The 24,360-nt window shown below is 41.3% G+C and overlaps 1 protein-coding gene across 1 annotated transcript; it reads right to left on the bottom strand.

Annotated features, from left to right (window-relative positions):
• Window positions 1-7,867: 7,867 nt before the first annotated feature.
• On the bottom strand, window positions 7,868-14,859 carry LOC132398513 (actin, non-muscle 6.2). The gene is made up of 3 exons (XM_059978094.1): window positions 14,808-14,859; window positions 14,571-14,719; window positions 7,868-9,380 (listed from the first exon to the last, which is right to left on the bottom strand). The coding sequence occupies exons 2-3, from the start codon at window positions 14,694-14,696 to the stop codon at window positions 8,376-8,378; spliced, it is 1,131 nt and encodes a 376-aa protein (XP_059834077.1). The 5' UTR covers window positions 14,697-14,719; window positions 14,808-14,859; the 3' UTR covers window positions 7,868-8,375.
• Window positions 14,860-24,360: the final 9,501 nt, after the last annotated feature.

Here is a 24,360-nt window from a genome sequence, read left to right as displayed (position 1 = left end):
AAATGAATATGGCAGGGGAATTGGAAGTATTATGATAGAGCTGAAGATGAGCCAGCTGGTTTACAATTAGATGATGGATGAAATATGAATGTAAGGAAGGACAAGCCAATGGTTGGGTACAAATGCTACAGAGCAAGGAGTTAAATTGTACCACAGAGGCAAAATTCAAAAGGGTGAAGAATGCAGGACTGAATGTGCTATATTTAAATGCGTGTAGCATTTGAAATAGGGTGGATGAACTCATGCCGCAATTACAGATTGGTTGGTATGATGTTGTGGGCATTACTGAGTCGTGGCTAAAAGAAGGTTGTAGCTGGGAGCTTAACATCAAAGGATATATTTTGTATAGAAAGGACAGACAGGAAGGCATAAGAGGTGGTGTGGCTCTGTTGGTAAGAGATGGAATTACATCTTTAAAAAGAGGTGACATAGGATCAGAGAAAGTTGAATCTTTGTGGGTGGAGTTAAGAAACTGCAAGGGGTAAAAAGCCATTATGGGAATCATATATAGGCCTCCAAATTGTAGCCAAGATGTGGGGTTCAGATTGCAAAGGGAGCTGGAAAAGGCATGTAATAAGAGTAATGTCACATTTGTAATGGGAGATCTCAATATGCAAGGGAATTGGGAAAATCAGGTTGGTGTCGGATCACAAGATAGGGTATTTGTTGAATATCTATAAGATGGCTTTTTAGAGCAGCTTGTGCTTGAGCCTGCTCGGGGAAAGGCCATCTTAGATTGGGTGTTGTGTAATAACTCAGATCTTATTAGGGAGCTTAATGTAAAGGAACCCTCAGGAGGCAGTCATCATAATATGATTGAATTCATACTGCAATTTGAGAGGGAGAAGCATAAGTCACACATATCAATTTTGCAATGGAATAAAAGGAATTACAGAAGCATGAGAGAGGAGCGTGCTCAGGTGGATTGGAGGAGGATACTGGCGAGGATGACGACAGAGCAGAAGTTTCTAGGAATAGTTCACAAGACACAGGATAGATAGTTCCACAGAAGAAGTCCTCAAATGGCAGGGGTAGGCAACTGTGGCTGACAATGGAAGTTAAGGATTGCATAAAAGCCAAGAAAAAGGCACATAAGGCAACAAAAATGAATGGGAAGTTGGATGATCGAGAATCTTTAAACAAAAGGCAACGGTTCTTTGCAGGAATGGGACCGATTCTCAGGGTTCCACAACTACCGCTATTTGGCCTGAGAATCTCGATCGTATTCGGAAGCCTAAGACCTCGGGTCTCTGCAGATGGGTGGATAGAGGGTCAGTGCAGGGGACTCGTGTGTCGTCGGGGAGGCCAGAAAGTCTTTCACTGCGGGCCTGAAGACCTGAAGTCTTTGCGATCTTTGGACACAGAGCTTGAAAAAAGCAATGAAATGGACTTTTAACATTGTAAACCAGCATGTTGTTATGTTTCCCGCTCGCTGTGAAAATGGGGGATACCTCCCTCACCCTTGCCAGGGAGAGAGAGAACCTGTGGGTTGTCGAATTTCAGATGAAATGCAAAGCCTTTGGGATAACTTTGGTCTGTGTTTTTGCAATTGCTTAGCACATGCTTGGGCTTAGTGATAGTACAGATGCGCGTTTATTTTTGCCGGTGGGGGGAGGAGGAGGGGAGATTGTTGCTTGCCAGTGGGGGGAGGGCAGAACTGGGGGGGTACTTTTGGGTTCTTACATTTAACTGTCATTTATTCACTAGGGCACTTCTCTGTGTTCACGGATGTTTAGGAAGAAAAAACATTTCAGGATGTATATTGTATATATTTCTCTGACATTAAATTTGATCTTTGAACCTTTGGAAGCTATAAGAAGGGAAAAGAAATATGAGGGCAAACTAGCCAACAATATAAAACTGGATACTAAAAGTTTTTTCAGTTATATAAAGAGAAAAAGGGAGGTGAGAGTTGATATTGGGCCACTGGAAAATGATGCTTGTGAGGTAGTAATGAGGTCAAAGAAATGGCAGATGAACTTTGGAAGACACTGTGGAAGACATTAGCAGTGTGCCAGAGGTCTGTGAATGTCAGGGAGCAGGAGTGAGTACCATTGCTATTACAAAGGAAAAAGTGCTAAGCAAGCTCAAAGGTCTTAAGTTGGATATGCCACCTGGACCAGATAAGACTACATCCCAGAGTCCTAAGAGAGGTTGATGAAGAGATAAAGGAAGCACTGGTCATGATCTTTCACTTGATTCTGGCATGGCTCTGGAGACTGGGAAATTGTAAATGTCACTCCTCTCTTTAAGAAGGGAGGAAGACAAAAGAAAGGAAATTATAAGCAAGTTAGCCTAACTTCAGTGTTTGGGAAAGTGTTGGAATCTATTACTGAGGCTGAGGTTTCAGGGCACAGGTACTTGAAGACTATGATAAAATAAGTCAAAGTCAGCATAGTTTCTGTAAAAGAAAATCTTGCTTGACAAATCTGTTCTTTGAGGAAGTAACAAGCAGGGTGGACGAAGGAGAGGCAATGAATGTCACTTACTTGGGTTTTCAGAAGGGATTTGATAAGGCGCCACACATGAAGCTGCTTAACAAGATAAAATCTCTTGGCATTACAGGAAAGATGCTGGCATGGATGGAGGATTGGCTGACAGGCAGGAAGCAGCAAATGGGAATAAAGGGGGCCTTTTTTGGTTGGCAGCCAGTGACTAGTGGTGTTCCTCAAGGGCCAATACGGGACTGCTACTTTTCGCATTGTTTGTCCATGATTTGGATAATAGATAATTCTGAGAATGACGGGACTAATTTAGGAGGAGTGTTTGGCAGCTTTGGGCCTGTACTCACTGGAAATTAGAAGAATGCAGGGGGATCTCATTGAAACCTACCAAATGTTGAAAGGACTAGATAGGGTGAATGTGGAGAATATGTTTCCTATGGTGGGGGTATCCAAAATTAAAGGGCACAGCCTCAAAAATGAGGGATGACCTTATAGTATGGAGGTAAGGAGGAATTATTTTAACAAGAGAATGGTGAATCTTTTGAATGCTCTGCCACAGACTGTGGTGGAGGCCAAGTCCATGGGTATATTTAAAGTAGAATTTGGTAGTTTCCTGATCAGGGTATCAAAGGATATGGCAAGAAGGTAGGTGTATGGGGTTGAGTAGGATCTGGGATCAGCCAGGATGGAATGATGGAGCTGTCTCGATGGGCTGAATGGCCTAATTCCTCTCCAAGTCTTATTGTCTTATGGGACAGAATTTTTTTTAGGTATGTCCAGGAAGGATTCCTGACAGACCAACTGGAGGAGGGGCCCTACTGGATCTAGGATTAGGCGATGATCCTGGTCCCATGGTAGACTTCTCAGTGGGGGGAGCGTTTTAGAGATAGTGAATATATGTCCCTGAACTTTAACATTGCCATGGATGAAGATAGTAGACAGTATGGGAAAGTATTTAATTGGGAAAGGGCTAACTGAAGGTATTAAACAGTATCTTAGGAGTGTAAATCAGAGCTAGAAGGGGATACAAGAAGACCTTGGCAAGTAGGATTATGGAAAACCCCAAGCATTCTATATGTATGTGAAACACAGGAACATGATAGGATGCTCAGGTATAAAAGGGGAAACACATATCTGGAATAGAAGAGATTCTGCAGTTGCTGGAAATCCAGAGTAACAATACAGCATGCAGGTCAGGCAGCAGTTAGGAGAGGAATAAAGAGTTGATGTTTCAGGCCAAGACCCTTCATCAGGACTGGAAAGGAAGGGAGAAGAAGCCAAAATGAGAATGTGGGGAAGGAGAAGGAGTGCAAGCTGGAAGGTGATAGGTGAAGCCAGGTACGGGGGAGGGTAGGTGGGTGAAGGGTGGAGGTGGTGAGAAGCTGAGAGGTGATAGGTGGAAAAGGTAAAGAGTTGAAGAAGGAATCTAATTGGAAAGTAGTGGACTGTGGGAGAAAGGGAAAGACAAGCCCCAAAAGAATGTGATGGACAAATGAGAAGAAGAGAAAGGGTAAGGGGGGGGGCAGAATAGGGGAAGAAACTGCTAAGGCTTGGCAACAATCTTTGCATTCTTCCTGGCCACAGGAGTGGTACCACAGGAATGGAAGATGGCAAATGTTATTCTGAGAATGTAGTATCAAGAAAGGTAATAGAGACAATCCTGGGAATTATAGACTGTTGAGTCTTAAGTCAGTGGTGGGGAAAGTATTGGAGAGTAATCTTTTGGGCAAGATTTGTAAGCATTCGGAAAACCTTAGTCTTATTATGGATAGTCAGCTTGACTTTGTGAGGGGCAGGTTTTGCCTCATGTGCTTGATTGAGTTTATCAAAGAGCTGACAAAACAAATTGATGAAGGTAAAGTGGTGGATGTGGTATAAGTGGCTTTTAGTAAGATGTTTGACAAGGTTCCTCATAGTAAGCTCATCCAGAAAGGCATGAGGCATGGATCCAAGGGAGCTTGGCTGGGTAGAGCTTATTTTGCCTGGAGGTCAGTAACTAGTGGTGTTCTACACCTGTCCTGGGACACCACCTCTTTGTGATTTTTATAAATGGATGAGGAAGCTGAGAGTTCAGACTACATAGAGGTTGGAGGTGATGTGGTTAGTGGGGAAGGTGATTACAGGTTACAATAGGATATAGACAGGGAACAGCACTGAGGGGAGAAGTTGCAGAAAGATTTCAATCTGGAAAAGTATGAAGTGATTTGCTTTAAAAGATTGAACATGAAGGCAGGATAGAAGGCAAATGGCAGGATTCTTAGTAGTGTGTGGGATGGGGGAGGCAAAGAGATCCTGGGGTCCAAGTCCATAAATCCCTCAAAGCTGCTAAACGAGATTAAAAGTTAGTTAAGAAGGTATAAGGTTGACTGGCCTTAATTTGTCAGGAGATTGAGTTCAAGAGCCAGAAGATCTATAAAATCTTGGCTAAACCATACTTGGGAGAATACAGTTATGGTTGCCTCATAGTAGAGAGGACATGGAAGCTAGAGAAGGTGCAGAAGAGATTTACCAGAAAACTGCCTGGATTAGAAAATGTGTCTATGTGGCAAGGTTGAGTGAGTTAAGAGTTTTTTCTTTGGAGCAATGGAGAATGAGAAGCAACTTGACAAGGTATATAAAATAATTTGTGGTATAGGTAGAGTGCACACCTTTTTTTAAAAAAAAACCAGGGCAGCAATAGTCAAAACCAGAGAATATCCATTTAAGGTGAGTGGAGGAAAGTTTTGGGAGAGGTAGGCATCTTCCCTCTTAGTTTCCTGTCCTGATGAAGGGTCTTGGCCTGAAATGCTGACTGTTCATTCATTTCCATTGATACTGCCTGACCTGCTGAGTTCCTCCAGCATTTTGTGTTGTTCTGGATTTCCAGCATCTGTAGAATCTCTTGTATTTAAGAGAGATGTGTTCTTTTTTAAATATATAATCACAGTGGGTATATTTCTTCATAGGGGGTTAGTGGGTGATTGGAACACGCTTCCATGGATGGTGGTCAAGGTTGATACAATTAAATGTGGACAGATGTGAGAAAGATTGTAGTTTGTTTATGGGCTGTATCGAGGGAAGCATTGGACTGATCATGAAGTAAGTTTATATGTCAGTACATCATAGGCTGAGGGGCCTGTACTGTGCTGTATTGTCATTCTATGTCACCTCAGTGTCCTGCGTTCCAAGGAATTAAAGTCCCAACCTGCCCAACTTCTCCTTTTAACTCAGGTCTTCAAGGCCTAGCAGTATTTTTGTAAAGCAAACACGAGGAAATCTGCAGATGCTGGAAATTCAAGCAGTTTTGTAAATGTTTGTTTATGGTGCGCCTCTCCATTTTCAGGCTAGGTAATAACATAGTTGTTAAGGATTCTACCTTATCATGGAGATTTCAGGATAGTTACTTTAAAGCATTTCCTCTGGAAATCTTTGTGGAGGTCAGACCAATGCATGTTTCAGGTGGAACTGATGTTGAATGGAGGGCATTGAGTCACTAATCATGCAGTGACTTTTGCACCAATTCAGTACTGAGGTGCCAGCTGCATTTTGTCCATGTCTCTGTAGAATACAGGAGATCATTGAACAGTGCTGAGTTGATCTCTTGGACATCAAATACTTCTCAGCTGGTCAAAGGCAGAACTGATGCAGTGGAAGCAGCAATATATTTATACCCTAGAGCATTACACTATTGTCAATTAGTCCAAACATTCCATCCCAGACCTTGCCTTCCATTTCCTTTTAATTTCTGTGTGTTTATTATCAATTTTCTAACTGTTACTGGTTTTAAAGTTATTTGTCTCAACATAAAATTACTTCCCCTCTTCCTATAGATGCAACCCAATCTGCTGAGTATTTCCAGCAGATTTTTGACCCAAGATTTTGGCCGTGTCACTATAAAAGTCTAAGTGTTTCCATCCAAGAATGAATCCTTTGCTCAATCCTTTCTTCCCCTTAAGTCACCATCTTGAATAATCCAAAATACATAGACTGTACACTTAATCATTATCCCATATTCAAAATAAAACTACTTTTTATATTACTCACTCCTTAACACAAGATGGAGTTAAGCAGTTTAACTTATCAGCTCAGCCAGCATCTGCAGCCCTCACATCGGAGAATTTCAGAACATTCATCCCATTCTGCTGAGCACTGGCACTCCAAGGCTGTGTGCGTAGCCTGCTGCTGTTCACACTACTAATGCATAACTGTTGTAGAATCCAGCTCAACAACAGTGGTTGGCCTCATCAAGAATGATTACGAGATAGAGTATAGAGGAAGTAGAGTGGCTAGCGGATTGGTGTGAGAAGAACAACCCAAGCCCAAACATGGAGAAGACAAAGAAATTAATTGAGGACTTCAGCAAAATGCAGACAAACCATCCCCCTCTACGAATACATGGCTCCTCCATAGAAAGTTAAGTGCACCAAGTTCCTGGGAGTTTACATCACAGATGACCTCACTTGGTCCCTTAATATCACCTCTCTGAACCCCCCCCCCCCCCAAATCTTAACTGCATTTTACAGAAGTATTTTTTAAGGATCCCATCCATTCATCATCCCCTTTGATTTTCTACCAAAAGGCAAGAGACTATCATGCACAAAAACAAATACAGTCAGATGAAACAGATTCTTCCCCCAGGCCATTAGGGTTCTGAACTCCCTGCTGCTTTATATTCAAAGTGTCACTAGTTATCTGTTCTGTACCTTACAATGTTTAATATTAATGCACTTCAGTTTGTTATTTGTGTGTGATTCATCTGTAGATTTTATACTTACCGTATGTTTTGCGCTTTACACCCTGGTTTAGAGAAATGTTGTCTTGTTTCTATGTTCATTATATTGTTATACACATAATATACATGTATATACTTCAATGGCAATAACCTTGACTTGAACTAGTTGAGCTACAGCTTTGCTTCCCTTTGAGATCCATTTCCAATCATCCCAGAATAATTAGTGGTGATGCAAGGTTTCAACCCAAAACAACTCCTCTTTTTCATCCTCACAGATGTCTCATGAGTCATAGTTCCTCCAATAGATTGTTTATTCCTCCAGATTCCAACATCAGTCTTTTGTGTTTCCATAATCCTTGCTGAGCCTATTTATAATGTAACAACCTTCCTTGTACCAGCTTCCCTCCCCTTCCCCCCGCCCCATGCAAAGAAATGCCTTGGTCCCTTTAATTCCTACACTGATCATCTGTCAGGCAACTGTTCCTTACCTGGTATCACTGAAATTCCATGGTTATGGAAGCAGCACCAGGGTAAGTGGGATAAAATAGATAACTCAAGGCAAGGGCCAAATGGACACCTGCTGCAAGAAAATGAAGTTTGAGGTGCAGGAGAAACTACAAGACAGATGAAATCATGTCCAAATACAACTTTTTTTTATTAAATGTTTGATAATAACCACAGTTAAACTGTGATTGACAACTTAACAAGAGAACTTATTCCCTTCCCTCATCCCCACCCCCAAACCCACTCAGGATCATCAGCTGTTACACAGTTCACACATTTCCTACAACATCCTATGCCAAATTATACAGAATTGAAAATTCAGCCACTGAACATATGGAGATTAGCCACTGAACATATGGAGATTAACTTCAAGTTCTTGGATCCTCCTGTGACAATTTAGAACTTCATGGTCAAAACAACAAAATTTGCTACTTCCATACATTGAGTTGGTGATCACAAATGCTTTTGACAGTTTAAAAAACTTCAAAGCACCAAATTTGCAAGGATAGAGTGTGACTATCACTGGCTTCTAACTTGAATAAAAATCTCCAACATGTCAGAACATCCAAAGCAATCTGTCCTCACCTTGTTCTGAACCACACTAGGAGAATTCAAGAATGAAGAGCAATCACCACCACACCACCCCAAATTCAAGTTGCAAAAGCAAATAAAGATGCAATTTAGTCAAGGTTAAATCAGTTCCAATCTCCAACAAATTAGAAGCACTTGCGATGGACAATGGAGGGACCAGACTCATCATACTCCTGCTTACTGATCCACATCTGCTGGAAGGTAGAGAGAGAAGCCAGGATGGATCCTCCGATCCACACTGAGTACTTCCTCTCTGGTGGAGAAATGATCTTAATCTTCATGGTGCTTGGAGCCAAGGCTGTGATTTCCTTCTGCATTCGGTCAGCAATTCCTGGGAACATGGTGGTTCCACCAGACAGGACTGTGTTGGCATACAGATCCTTCCTGATGTCTACATCACATTTCATTATGCTATTGAAAGTGGTCTCATGAATACCAGAAGATTCCATCCCAATGAAGGAGGGTTGGAAGAGGGTTTCTGGGCATCTGAAACGCTCATTGCCAATGGTGATGACCTGGCCATCAGGAAGCTCGTAGCTTTTCTCCAAGGACGAGGATGAGCTGGCTGTCTGCATCTCAGAGTCAAAATCTAGGGCCACATAAGCAAGCTTCTCTTTGATGTCACGGACAATCTCCCTCTCAGCTGTGGTTGTGAAGGAGTACCCACGCTCGGTCAGGATCTTCATCATGTAGTCAGTGAGATCCCGGCCAGCCAGGTCCAGACGCAAGATGGCATGTGGCAAGGCATAGCCTTCATAGATTGGCACAGTGTGACTCACACCATCCCCAGAATCTAGCACAATGCCAGTGGTACGGCCAGAGGCGTACAGGGACAGCACAGCTTGGATGGCAACGTACATGGCTGGAGTGTTGAAGGTCTCGAACATGATCTGGGTCATCTTCTCACGGTTGGCTTTGGGATTGAGGGGAGCCTCTGTGAGGAGGACAGGGTGTTCTTCTGGGGCCACTCGCAGCTCGTTGTAGAAGGTATGATGCCAAATCTTCTCCATGTCATCCCAATTGGTCACAATGCCGTGTTCAATTGGGTATTTTAGGGTCAGGATGCCTCTCTTGCTCTGGGCTTCATCACCAACATAGCTGTCTTTCTGACCCATTCCCACCATCACACCCTAGAATGAAGAAACAGGGCAAAGGCAAAATTTTCTGTGAGATGCCTGTATCTATGCAATTAGGATCACCAAAATCAGTAAAGGTTTAAGTGGCTGAAAGACCTTGTCTGCAGTGATGTTTAGTTTATTGGAAGCTATTCTTAAACGGCACATACAGTACTGGGGTTTATTGGAGTATAAAAGTTGCAACTTGCTATTTGCTAGAGAATGAAATCTTAAGAATGTAGAAGACCATGGTGTGTTAATAAGAGGAAGCTAAGAGATGTAAATTATGTAGTCTGAGTTTGCTATTTGCTATGCGTGTACCCAATTTAGTAGGAGAATGAAATCTTAAGAATGTAGAAGACAATGGTGTGTTAATGACAGGTAGCTAAGAGATGTAGATTGGAACATGATTAAGTCAATGGGTAGAAACAATAGTGGCGGATGTACGTGTGATACAAAACTATAGACCGATGCTAATGCAACTAAACCAGGAGATTGCTATAAAAAATGCTATGTCCATGGATCGGTGGGCAATCAGCGACTAGCTCACTGACTGTCTCAGCTTTGATTTGCAAATTAAAGTTTAATACTTCTTGAAGAATCTTCTGCGTCTCCTGGTGGTTTCTGGGGCATGAGAAACCACGACAGTATTAGGGTATAAAGTAAATTGGGATAAAAGTGAAATTTTACCCCTTAACAAATGAAATTATAATCAATGTCGATTAGTAACTCAATTTTGATGGTCAATAAACGGGATAAAATATTTAGGTATTAGAGTTGATAATGATGTAAAAAATTTATATAACCAAAATTATTTGCCATTTTTGAAAAAAATAAGAGGATCTTGATAAATGGATGATGTTACCCATAACATTAATAGGTAGAGTTAATGCTGTAAAAATGAATATATTTCCTAGATTGCAATATTTATTTCAAACTTTACCAATACAATTACCTCAAGTTTTTTCAAGAACTGAATAAATATGTAAGGAAATTTCTTTGGAAAGGAAAGATGTCAAGAATATCATTGGAAAAATTGACATGTAAATTTGATTTAGGAGGGTTACAACTTCCAAATTTTAAGAATTATTATAAAGCAAATCAACTTAGATTTATTGTGTCTTTTTTTGATGAAGAAAAACCGGCATGGATTAAAATAGAATTAGATAAGATAGGAGAAAATATACCAGAAGATTTTATATATAAATGGGAATCTAAATGGATACGGGAAAAAAAACGAATCTCCTATATTAAGACACTTGATTGATTTATGGAATAAGGTAAATATGGATGATGAGATAAAGAAATCTTTATTAGCAAAAAGAACTTTAATTCTAAATAGGCTTGCTCCTTTTACAATGGATAATAAACTTTTACATAATTGGTTCCAAAAGGGGACTGATGTCGTTTGATCAATTAAAAAATATAAAATATCAAATAACACTCTTTTCTGTTATTTTCAATTAAAGGCTTATTTATGAGAAAAGCTGGGTCAAACAATGTTGATGCCAAAATCTAGAGAAATAGAAATATTAATTTGAAAAGGAAAAATTTAAATTTACATCTTGTATGTATAATTTGATTCAAAAACAGACAATTAAATCAGGAATTCATAAATCAAGACAAAAATGGGAATCTGATTTGAATGTTAAAATTGATGAAAAAACTGATCAAGAATATGTTCTGATAGTATGAGAAATACAATAAATGTTCGACTTATATAATTGATGTAAAAAATTATATTGTATTAATCTAACACCACAGAAAATAAATAGATTAAATTCAAATATGTCTGACCTATGTTTTCAATGTAATCAAGAAATTGGTACTTTTTTATATTCTACTTGGTCTTGTTTTAAAATTCAACCATTTTGGATAAATCTAAGACTTTTATTGGAACGAATTACTGGAGTACAACTCCCACATAGTCCAGTATTATTTTTATTAGGAGACATCGAAGGGACAATATAGAAACTTAAATTGAATAAGCATAAGAAAATATTTATAAAAATTGCATTGGCAGTAGCCAAAAAAGTTATTGCAGTTACTTGGAAATCTGATTTATATTTAACTATGGATCGTTGGAATAATGAAATACATAGTTGTATTCCACTTGAAAAAATTACATACAATCTAAGAAATGAATATGATATATTTTTGAAAATTTGGCTCCCATACCTACAAAAGAGGATTAAATACATAGGTCCTTTGAAGATAAAATTATAAAGTAATTGGGGAAAGTAAAAATAAATATTAAAATTATTTTGAACTCCATGGAGCAAATGGTGATCCTCCGATATCCAGGCAATCTTTCTCTTTTTTTTCTTTAGATAAGGGTTAAGGGGAGGGGGGAGGGTTAATATTATTTTTCTCACTATTTATCATCACATTTATTCTTTGTAATTTTCTGAAATTAAATATTTACAAAAAAACAGGGAGACATTCCTTGTTCACCCTGGGCGTGGATTAAGGTTATTTGCTATTGTTCAAACCTATTTACATGTAGGATTGTTGTTTTAGAGCAGAAAATACAGCAAATATACAACCTCAAAGGATATTATTTATTTGCATTTCAGACGATCAAATTCAGTTCTCAATTTGGCAGAGAAATGGAACTCCACTAGATGAGTCACCCAGTAATTAACAGCTGCACTAAATCTAGTCAGACCCTTGGAAGGTAACCAAATCAGAAAATTCAGTTCAAGCTGCAAACAGTGTAGCAAAATATTAGGAAGGTAATAAGATGGTGTTCTGATTACTCTTTTCCAAGATCTCGATGTGGAACAACCACTCATGCCTATGTTTACCACTTTATCTAACAGACAGATCTGATTGTATTGTACTTGTATGTAGTGCTTAAACACTGTGCCTCCTACTGACTTCAAACTACTTAGTTAGAATCAACAGTACACCTGCAGAAGAAAGAAACATAGAAAATGGCAATAGCCCAAGAATTGAAAGGTACCTCAGATTTTTGAATTTTTTCTCCATTTAGAAAATAGTCTGTGCTTTTATTTCTTCTACCAAAGTGCATAACCATACACTTCCCAACACTATTTCATCTGCTACTTCTTTGCCTATTCTCCTAATCTGTCTAAATACTTCTTTAGCCTTTTTGCTTCCCGAACATTACCTCTGGCATACTGCTAGTGTCTTTCATGGTGAAGACTGATGAAAAATACTTATTCAGCTCATCTGCCAGTTCCTTGTCCCCAGTACTACCACTCTAGCATCATTTTCCAGCAGTCTAATATCTACTCTTGCTTTTCTTTTGTACATCTGAAGGAACTTTTGTCATCCTCTTTAATATTATTGGCTAGCTTATATTTGTACTCTCCTTTAATATTATTGGCTAGCTTATATTTGTATTCCATCTTTATGACATTTTAGTTGCCTTCTGTTGGTTTTTAAAAAAGCTTTTCAGTTCTCCAAGTTTCCACTAATTTTGCTGTATTATAGGTCCTCTTTGGCTTTCATAATTGGCTTTGACATCTCTTGTCAGTCATGGTTGCGTCATCCTGCCTTAGAATACTTCTTTGGTATGTACTTGTCCTACAGCTTCTGAGTTGTTCACAGGAAATCCAGCCATTGCTGCTTTGCCATGATCCCTGTTAGTGTTATCTTCCAATCAATTTTGGCCAGTTCCTCCCTCATGCCTCTAATTCACTTTGCCCTGCTATAATACCAATACATCTGACTTTAGCTTCTCTTTCTTAAGTTGCAGGGTGAATTCTAGCATGTTACGATCACTGCCTTCTAAGGGTTCCTTCATCTAAAGTGTGCTAATCAATTCTGGTTCATTACACAACACCCATTCAAGAATAGCTGATCCCCTAGTGGGCTCAACCACAAGCTGCTCTAAAAAGCCATCTTGTAGGCATTTTAGAAAATCCCCCTCTTGGGATCCAGCTCCAACCCGATTTTTCCTATATACCTGCATATTGAAACCCCCATGACTCTTGAAACATTGCCCTTTTGACATGTATTTTTATCTCCCATTGTAATTTGTAGACCACATCTTTGCTACTGTTTGGAGCTCTGTGTACAACACCCATCAGGGTCTATTTACCCTTGCCTTTTCTTAGCTCTACCCACAATGATTCTATACTGATCCTGTTTTCCCCCACCTTAGAATGCCATGGACCCAATCAAAGACATTTCCTGATCCCTGTGAGGCAATATACTAACTCAATATCTCTATTGCGTCCAGGGTCTCATCTCCATTACAACGCACAAAAAATATTGGAGGAACTCAGCAGGCCAAGCAGCATCTATAGAAAAAAGTACTGTCAATACTTCAGGCCAAAACCCTTCGACAGGACTTCCAAAGGGAGTCTGTCTGAAACATCACGGTACTGCTGAAAGGTTTTGACCTGAAAGGTCGAAGTACCTTTTTCCCTCCCCATAGCTGCTGCCTGGCCTGCTGTGTTTCTCCAGCAGTTTGTGTGTGTTGCTTGGATTTCTAGCATCTGCAGATTTTCTCTTACCCCACCACCCCCATCTCCATTACTCTAACTATGGAATCTCCTCTCACTCCTGCAGTCCTCTTCATCTCTCTTCCCTTCTGAGCCACTGCACCAGACTTAATGCTAGAGACCCAGTCACTGCAGCTCTGCCCTGCTAGTTCATTCCCCTCAACATCCAAAGCGGTATTTTTATTAAATTTCTTCTCGCTGCTGCTATCAGGAAGGAGGTACAGGAGCCTCAGGACTCACATAACCAAGTTCAGAAGCAGTTATTACCCCTCAACTATCAAGCTCTTGAACTGGGGGGTGGGGGAATAACTTCACATGTCCCATCATCTCTTGGTTCTTGATATTTATTATGTTTTTCTTTTTCTATTGCACAGTTTGTTACCTTTTGCACACTGGTTGTCTGCCCTGTTGGGTGTGGTCTTCCATTGATTCTATTATGGTTATTAGATTTATTGACTCTCCCCACAAGAAACTGAATCTCAAGATCATATATTGTATATGGTGAGATATATATACTACAGGAGTTAAGGCTTGGAAAGATGCTGAAATCTGAGGCTTGCAGACGCTGGGATCTGAGGTAACAAACACTCTGCTGGAAAAACTCAGCAAGTCAGACAACATCTGTTGCAGGGAAGGGGGAAAGGGTGTAAGAAGTACACAAAGAAAGAAAGAATTATCAACATTTCAGGTGAAAACCCCAAATCAGTATTTCCACTGGAGTAGGACTCACCTGGTGTCGAGGTCGTCCCACAATCGAGGGGAACACAGCTCTTGGGGCATCATCGCCCGCAAACCCAGCCTTGCACATACCAGATCCATTGTCCACCACCAGCGCAGCAATTTCATCATCAGCCATGGCTTAGAGTGTGTAGGGAATGACTGAAAGAGAAAGGAGAAAAAACATTAATGGTGAGACAAGGACATAAAGCTCACAGAACAGCAATACAGCTGAACAAACCATCCTTACCTTCGGCAGATGCTGTTAATGCAATCCTCAACACTACCTGCTCCCAGTTTAGCTCTCTCCCTTTAAAGAAACTGAGGCTCCACCCACATTTCTATCATATGAGTAGGCTAACCAATGAAAGGTAACTGAGCAATTAGGAATCAGGGGTCTTCATCTCAATCACATACTTAATCAGTTTTATTGTTTTAGTGATATTCACATCTTTAAAAAATGAGTTTAGAAGATTCTCTAAGGAAGTGGACATTACTGGCAAAGCTGGAAATTGAGGAGGTCAACCAAATTGATGGCTCTAGAGTCACATTTCGGCCAAATGGCATGTTTCTCTAAACACAATTGATTCTCCAGATGCTGGAAATCCAGAGCAACGCACACAAAAACCTGGAGGAACTCAGCAGGTCAGGTAGCATCTATAGAGGGTAATAAATAATCAATGTTTTGCTCCGAGTCCTTCATCAGGACTGATGAAGGGTCTTGGTCAAAAACATTGACTGTTTATTCCCCTCCATGGATGCTACCTGACTTGGTGACATTTTTTTTCTTGAAGGATGTTAGTAAACCAGTAGAAATTTTACAACAATCTGGTAACTTCATTGAAACAAATATTTTATTTTTAATTAATTCATTCACTGAGTGAGGGAAAACTGCCAGGACACCAAGAGTTAAACCCTTTTGAATTCCGCAGCTCGCAAACTGCAGAGACTTTACTTTATTTGGTAATTAACCTGCAGAGGCTATTGTGTGACACCTAGTCAGTTAAAGAGACAGAGCAAGTCCCAATTTGCCTGTGAGTGGGATCTTCCTATCACAGTGAGTCATCAGAGCAAATGTCACAATAAACAGGGTGTGGGCACCATTCAACCTGCTACCACTCGTTTGCATAGGAGCCTATTTTCAACTTATTTGCTCCCGGGAGGTGGGCAAGCAGTTATGGTTGGGATTCAATACTCAGGAGGTGGGGCTGAACCTCCCCGTGGAACTGGTTGGAGTTGCTCAATGGGTCACTTCTGAATGTAGATGGGCAAAGGAGTGGGTCTGGGACAGAAATCACAGGAAACAAGAACATCTGGTCTTGAACAATAAAATGATTTGTGCCTCCCAATCTCTCCAAGTAAATTTTTTCGACCTGGAGACACAGGAGACTGCAGATACTGGAATCTGGAATAACACAAAATGCTGGAGGAACTCAACGGATCAGGTAGCAGCTTAAGAGAGAAATAGACAGTCAATGATTTGGGTCAAGACCCTCATCAAGGCTCCATAGGCGCTGCCTGATCCACTGAGTTTATTTTTATTTAATCATTTACGGATGTGGCATTGACAGCTAAGCCAGCATTTATTGCCCATCCCTAGTTGCCCTTGAGAAGGTGGTGATGAGCTGCCTTCTTGCACCGCTGCAGTCCCTGAGGTGTAGGTACACCCACTGTACTGTTAGGGAGGGAATTCCATGATTTTGACCCAGCAACAATGAAGGAATGGTGATGCATTTCCAAGTCAGGATGGTGAGTGACTTGGAGGGGGATTTCCAAGTGGTGGTGCTCCCAGATATCTGCTGCTCATGTTCTTCTCGATGGTAGTGGTCATGGGTCTGGAAGGTGCTGCCTTAGGAACTTTGTTTTGTTGTTGCAGTACTTCTTGTAGATAGTACACACTAGTGCAACTGTCCATCAATGGGGGAGGGATTGGATGCTTGTGGAAGGGGTACCAATCAAGTGGGCTGTCTTGTACTGCATGCTGTCAAGCTTCTTGAGTGTTGATGTAATTGAGGCGCCGATATTTCCATCATTCTATCATCCACTTGTTTAACTATAATCCACTTACCTCTGCATTAAAAATATTCAAAGAATCTTCTCTCACCTCACTTTGAAGAACAGACCTCAAAATATTCATGGACTCCGAGAGAAAAGTTGTCTCATCTCTATCTTAATTAGGCGACTTTTCTTTTAAACAGTGAAGCTTTGTTTTAGATTCACTTACAAGAGGAAATGTCCTCTCCACATCCACCATGTTAAGATTATTCAGGATTTTGAGAGATTTGACTGTTTCAGGTGTTTAAGGCAGGATATTATGTTCTCTTATTTAAAGAACTTGAGTCATAGAGGTGGAAGTGGCCTGTCCTGGGGCTGGAGGCTTCAATGTGTGGGTGTGTGGGAAAGGGGCTTGTTTTCCTGGTTTCTTTGTTTTGCCTTTTTTGATATTGTTGATGCTTGTGTGGTCCTGCTATGTTGGTGCCAGAATGTGTGGCGATCCTTTGTTGTGTTGTTTGGTAACACAAATAATGTATTTCATTGTATGATTTGATGTACTTGTGATAAATAAATAAATCTGAATATGATCTCTGGGTAACAATTTGAATTGCAGAACCATACCACAGGAAAGAGGCCCTTTCAACTTCCTTTTCCATGCTTCCATAATAGCTCTCTACACTACACTAATTCCTTTTGCATACATTAGGCCTATATCCCTCTATGTGCTTCCTAAGTACCTATCCAAATGCCTTGTAACTATTGTAATTGGACCTACCTCTGGCAGTTTGTTACAGATAACCACTGCCCTCTGTGTGAAAACCTATCCTCAGATCTCCTTTAAATTTCCCCCTTCTTACACTAATACAGACTGGGGCTGGAGAGAGTAAATGTTTAGGGGAGTGGATGGGTGAAATTCAAAAACTTTTCACAATGTCTCATTTTGGGGGTTTCATGCTTGTGGTTGAATGTATTGACAGGGTGAATTTAGCTTGGGGTGAAGGGGGTGGGTGCTGGTCAGTGAGTGCAGGAAATAGAATCTCGCATCAATGATAGCATTCATGTGATGGCCAGTCTAGATGAAGGATCTCACTCCATGCACAACTGCTCATTTCGTTCCATAGATGCTGCCTGACCTGTTGTGTTCCTCTATCTTCTTTGTGTGTTGACCAATACTAGCATTTTGAGTGGGGCTGAATGGCTCATCTCTTGCTGGAAACGCAACACAATTCCATCTAAAAAACATTTGCACGATCTTGAGGCTTTTGCTATTTTACAGGACAGTTTGGGAAAGTGTAGACACAAGAGACTGAAGTTGCTGGAATAGTTCAGGAGTCAGAAGGTGTTAATATTCTGAACTGCGACAACATCAGTGCCATTCTTATTGCCCTTGGTTAAGATGGATTTCTCTAGATGTTGGACTGGAGTCACATAAAGATCCAAACCAGTTAAGATTTCCTTCCTGAGGGATATTTATAAATTGGAGTGGTGTGTGTGTGGTATTTTACACCAAACTGACACTGTTATGGTCATCATTATTGAGGTTTGCTCCCTGAATTCACATGATAGAAATAAGTCAGTGCCTTCTTGCTGAATAAGCCCCAGGCAAGATAGGGGTTCAGTGTCAGCTTCTCTTCTCCACATTCCATCCCTTATAAGGAGAAAACTTCAACACAGGAGCAGCAGCAGGTAGCCAATAATTTAGGGAGGGCGTGGACGCTCAGGTGACAGGTTTATTACCAATGAGGAGCGAGGCTCAAATTACCATGGAACTCACAGTTTAGGTGTGACTCAGATTTCCACCACTCACAATCACTTCTCGTGCTAACTCAATTGCACCCTCTCCTTCACACACTCGTTCATATTCACACAATCCCTTACTCACTTATAAAGGTGTATAAAATGAGAGGGTTAGATGGAATGAATGCATTTGGAATTTACTCCAAGCCTGGGCAATCATGAACTAGAAGGCATAAGTTTAAGGTGAGAAGTTTAGTAGTTACTTGAGGGGCAACATATTTTACACAGTGAGTGCTGTGTTTATTGAATGTACTGCAAGTTGAAGTGGTTGAGGCATGTACATTAAGAACTTTTAATGGACAGTTGGACAGGTACATGGATAGGGCACTCTCAGGTTGGAGGAGCAACTCCTCATATTCTGTCTGGGCATAAACATTGATTTCTCTAACTTCTGGTAATTTCTTTCTCTCTCCTTTCTTTTTCCATGAATCATTCTGGCTCCCCCCTTACCCCTTTCTCTTCTCCTCACCTGCCTATCACCTCGCTCTGGTGTCCTTCCTCCTTCTCTTTCTCTCATGGTCCATCCTCCTCTCCTATCAGATTCCTTCCTCTTCAGCCCTTTACCTTTTCCACCTATTACCTCCAGTTTCTCCCTTCACCCCCCTCACCATCTACCTTTCACTTCACCTGGCATCACCTATCACTTTAAGTTTATATCCCTCCTCCACCCCTCCCCCCACTTTCTTATTCTGGCTTCATCTTTGTTTCTTTCCGGTCCTGATGAAGGGTCTCAGCCTGGAATCTCGACTCTTTATTCCTTTCCATAGATGTTACCTGACCTGTTGAGTTCCTCTAGCATTTAGAGGGATATGGAATAAAAGTAGACAGATAGGACTGGCTTTGCTGAGTATTTGGATGGCATGGATCAGTTGGGCCAAAGGGCTTGTTTCTATCCTTTATAATTCTATAATCTTTGACTATGTACCAATTTACCAAGGCACACAGCAATACACTCACACACAGGAAAATCAAAATAGCAGATGTAGAAAATCTGAAATCTGAAACACTCAATCTGTCAGGCAACATCTGTGCAGTGAGAAACAATGAAGGTTTCATGTCCAGCTGTCAGGATTTCACTTTCAACAGATACATCTTTCAGTATAATGTGTGAAAGTTGTGAGGAAAAACTTTTCCCAAAATGTGTGGTTCCAGCGAGAGGGATTTCAGCAGCAGTGAAGGCTTAGGTCATCTGGCACATTGCCTTGGATTCCCTCAGAATGGCTCCTTTGTTGGTCCATGGGCTCCTTTAATACTATTTAATGTTGCCCTGTGTGCTGTTTCATCACTGCCCAGCGCTGCCCTGGTTTTATCCCAAGCATTCCCTTCAGACTATCCCAATGTTACTGTATTTGCTCCCTCAGTGCTGTCCTGAAATCAGTCTGGGAGTTTCCTTGGTATTGCCCAGTGTTATCCTACATGTTCTCTCACCAATGTGTCAGTCTGCATGGTCTCCCAGTACTGTATGGTTTCCACACTTGCCCTGAGAGATCGATCTGGTGTTGGTTACAAGAGTAAAGTGCCAAATAACTGAACCTTGCAGCATAAAGTTTGGCTGGAGAAGCTGGGTTGTGCCTAGGAGAATGAGAGGAGATTTGACAGAAGTGGCCATATTCATAGTGGTTTAGGTACTGGAATAGAAAGGAAACTGTCAGATTGAGGATGGAAAAGAGATTAAAACTTTGGGTAAAAGATAAGAGAGCGATGTGAGAAACTTTTTTACAGAGAGCAGTGATGCCCTATGGTGGGGTGAAAGCGGTCAGGGCCTCCAGAGGGAAATCTGATCAACAATGAAAGATAATAATTCACAGGGCTCTGGGGGTGGGGGGGGGGGGAGATCAGGGGAATGGGACTGATGGCATTGCTCTACCCAGGAGCCTACCAACTCAGTAGGCTAAATGACCATCTTTGATTTATCAGTTCAGTGGTTGATTCTATTCACTCACACAGAAACATACGCACTCTCTCATACATCCACATGCACTCTCTCTCATATACATACACACACATTGTCTCAGTCACTTATATCTGTGTATATTGCACACATACACACACTTTTTTCACAGAGATACATACACACATGCACCTGTCTCACACACACTCACAGCCCTCTTTCTTTCTCACACTCACACACACACACATCCACAGCTTCTTTCTCGCTCTCTCTCACATACACTTCTCTCTCTCACATATACTTCTCTCTCTTTCACACACACAGCTCTCTCTCTCTCCCCCACACACACACAGCCTTCTTTTTCTCCCCCTCACCCATAGACAGACAGACAGACAGACACACACACACACACACACACACACACACACACACACTCCTCTCTCTCTCTACCCCCCTCCCTCTCCCGTTCTCCCTCTCTCTCCCCCCACCTCACCACACACACATTTAAGCAAAATGGAGGGTCTTGGCACAAAACCCACAAATGTTTATTTCCCTCATGGATGCTGCCTGATCTGGGTTCCCCCAGCTTGTTATGTGTTACTCTCACTGCTTACTGTTTTACACACATAAAACCAATAACGACATGCATATAATACACTTCACAAACAAGAGAAAGTCTGCAGATCCTGGAAATCCAAACATCCTACCAATGGGTTTCAGCCCGAAACATCAGCTGTACTTTTTTTTCCATAGATGCTGTCTGGCCTGCTGAGTTCCTCCAGCATTTTGTGTGTGCTGCACTTAATTTACTTTATTGTTTTTTTCCATACACGATAGATCATCTGAAGTTTTCTGAAATGATAACCAATTGGTTAAATGAAGATACAGTACAATGTTATCAGTTCAAGAAGGGTTTTACTCTGAGGAGAGGTGACACAGGCAGGCTTGTGCTCTCTAAAGTATGGAGGAAGGGTTTATCTAGTCTGCTCATTGAAGCAGTTTGATAGAATAGACAGATTGTAATGCCAGGAGTATTTTGGGTAAAAGTGCTGAACTTAGAGCATTGGCCAGTACATGGAATTATGATGTTATGGCCATTACAGACAGTTGGTTGAGAGAGGGTCAGGAATGGGGCTTAATGTTCCATGGGTTTGATGTATTAGAAAAGAAGAAAGGGAGGTAAAAGGGTGGGGGGAAGTTGCACTACTAATCAGGGACAATATCACAGCTACACTTAGAGGGGACATAATGGAAAGCTCTTTCACTGAGTTTATATGCTTAGAGCTCAAAAATAGGAAGAGTGCGATCACTCTCATGGAATTGTATTTCAGGGCCCCACAACAGCCACCAGGACACTGAGGAACAGATATGCAGGCAGATTAAGGAAAGGTGTAAAAACAATAGGGTTGTTCTCAGGAACACTTCAACTTCCCTAATATAAACTGGGACCTTCTTAGTGCAAAAGGTTTAGTTGGGGCAGAATTTGTTAAGTGCATGCTGGAAGGTTTGTTAAATCAATATGTAGGTAGTCCAACATGAGGATGGGCTGTACTGAATCCAGTGCTGGCTAATGAGCCTGGCCAGGTGACACGAATTTTCAGTGGGTGAGGTGTTATGGAACAGTGACCACAACTCCTTAAATATTAAGATAGCTATAGATAAGGATAGGTATAGATTTCGTGAGACAGTGTTAAATTGGAGCAGAACGAATTATGAGAACATTAGGCAGGAACTAAGAAGAATTTATTAGGAACAGCAGTTGGGCAAGTCTACATTCAACAGGTGGAAGGTGTTTGAAGACCAACTCTGCAGAATACAGCAAACACAGGAAAATCTGTAGATGCTGGAAATCCAAAATAACACCCACAAAATGCTGTAGGAAATCAGCAGGCCAGGCAGCATCTATGGAAAAGAGTAAACAGTCAACGTTTTGAGCCAAGACCTTTCATCAGGACTGGAAAAGAAGAGTACTACTGATCTCCCTCCTGGTACTTAATCCTTGCAAGAGGAAGAAGTGCCACACCTGCCCCTACTCCACCTTCCTCACTACAATTCAGGGCCCCAAACAGTCCTTCCAGGTGAGGTGACACTTCACCCTTGAGTCTGTTGAGGTCATCTACTGTATCCTGCTCCCAGTGTATATTGGGAGACCCCTTCGCAGATCACCTACTGTCCGCATGCCAGAATAAGTGGAATGTCCTGGTATCCACTCATTTCAATTTCACTTCTCATTCTCATCTGACGTGTCAGTCCATGGTCTCCTTTACAGCTGAGAAGAGGCTACACACACAGGTTGGAGGAGCAACACCTTATAATCCCTCTAGGTAGCCTCCAACCTGATGGAATGAACATCAATTTCTTGAACTTCTGGTAATTGCACCCCACCCCCTTCGGCATTCCCCATTCCTGTTTCTCTTTCTCACCTTATCTCCTTACCTGCTCATTACCTCCCTCTGGTGCTCCCCCTTTCCTTTCTTCCATGGTCTTCTATCCTCTCCTATCAGATCCCCCCTTTTCTAGCCTTTTATCTCTTTCACCAATCAACTTCCTAGCTCTTTACTACACTCCCTCCCCATCTCCTGGTTTCACCTATCACCTACCATCTTGTACTTCTTCCTTCCTTCCCCTACCTTCTTACTCTGACTCCTCCTCTTTCTTTCTAGTCCTAAAGAAGGGTCTCGGCCCAAGACTTCGACTGTTTACTTTTTCCCATAGATGCTGCCTGGCCTGCTGAGTTCCTCCAGCATTTTGTATGAATTGCTATACAGAATATAGGATGGGTATGTTCCAGAAGGAAGGACAAGGATGGCAAGATTAAGAGAACCTTGGATGTGGGGAGGGTCATGAATTTTAGTCAAGAAGTAAAAAGAAAACTAGGTAAAGGTTCTGAATCCAGAGTCAGCAGAGCCCTTGAGGATTATAAATAAGCCAGACGGATGGGATTTGGAAAGCCAGGAGGAGCCATGAAATGTATTTGGCAAGGAGGATTAAAGAGAATCCCAAAGTATTCTAATACACATCGGGAACTAGAGGATAACTAGGGAGAGGGTAGGAGCACTCAGGGGAAAAGGGAGGAACATTTACTTAGGTGCAGAGGTTGTGGATGAGGTCCAGAATTAGCACTTTACCAGTATTGACCAAGGTAAATGACATGGAGGACAGGGAGATCAACGTTGAGTGTATTGATATAATATGGCATTTCGGAGTAAAGAAGGAGGTAGTATTGTGTCTCTGAAAGAGCATTAAAGTGGATAAATCCTCAGGGCCTGTTGAGATATAACCCAGGTTATTGAGACAGGTAAGAAAAGAAATTGCTGATATAAATCCCTCCATTCCCCTTATATCCATGTGTCTATCTAAAAGCCTCAAAACACCACTAAACTGCCTGCTGCCACTACTACTACTGGTAACACATTTCAGGCATCTACACTCCCTGCATAAAAAAGTTACCCCTCACATTGCCTTTAAACTTTCCCCCTCTAATCTTAAAGACATATCCTCTGACATTTGACAGTTCTACTCTGGGGGAAAGATTCTATCCAATCTATGCCTCTCATAATTAAAAAAAACTTGGTCTGGACTCCCCTCAGCCTCCAATGCTTTATGGAGGATAAGCCAAGTTTGTCCAACTTTTCCTGATTTCATACCTTCTAAATCAAGTAGCATTCTTTTAAACCTTACACGAGTGAATCTGCAGATGCTGGAAATAAATAAAAACACAAAATGCTGGCAGAACTCAGCAGGCCAGACAGCATCTATGGGAGGAGGTAGTGACGACGCTTCGCCTGAAGCGTCGTCACTACCTCCTCCCATAGATGCTGTCTGGCCTGCTGAGTTCTGCCAGCATTTTGTGTTCTTTTAAACCTCTTCTGCACCATTTCCACATCCATAAATCAGCTATGGCCTCCTTGAATGGTAGAACAAGATTGAGGGGCTGAATGCTTTCCTTTTATTGCTCCTCACACAAACAGTCATACAGAATGTTAAAGCAACTGATCTGGAATTTTATCTATGACTATTCAATTACACAACGTTACTCAGCTTGTAACTAAAACCCAAGCCTTTGGTTTCTCACTTCCTGCCGAGGGTGAATTTTCCTTGTGCCAGGTTGCTTTTGTCT

This window comes from Hypanus sabinus, chromosome 1 (assembly GCF_030144855.1).
Source record: "Hypanus sabinus isolate sHypSab1 chromosome 1, sHypSab1.hap1, whole genome shotgun sequence".
Lineage (NCBI taxonomy): Eukaryota > Metazoa > Chordata > Chondrichthyes > Myliobatiformes > Dasyatidae > Hypanus > Hypanus sabinus.
This window is presented reverse-complemented; position numbering and strand designations above follow the sequence as displayed.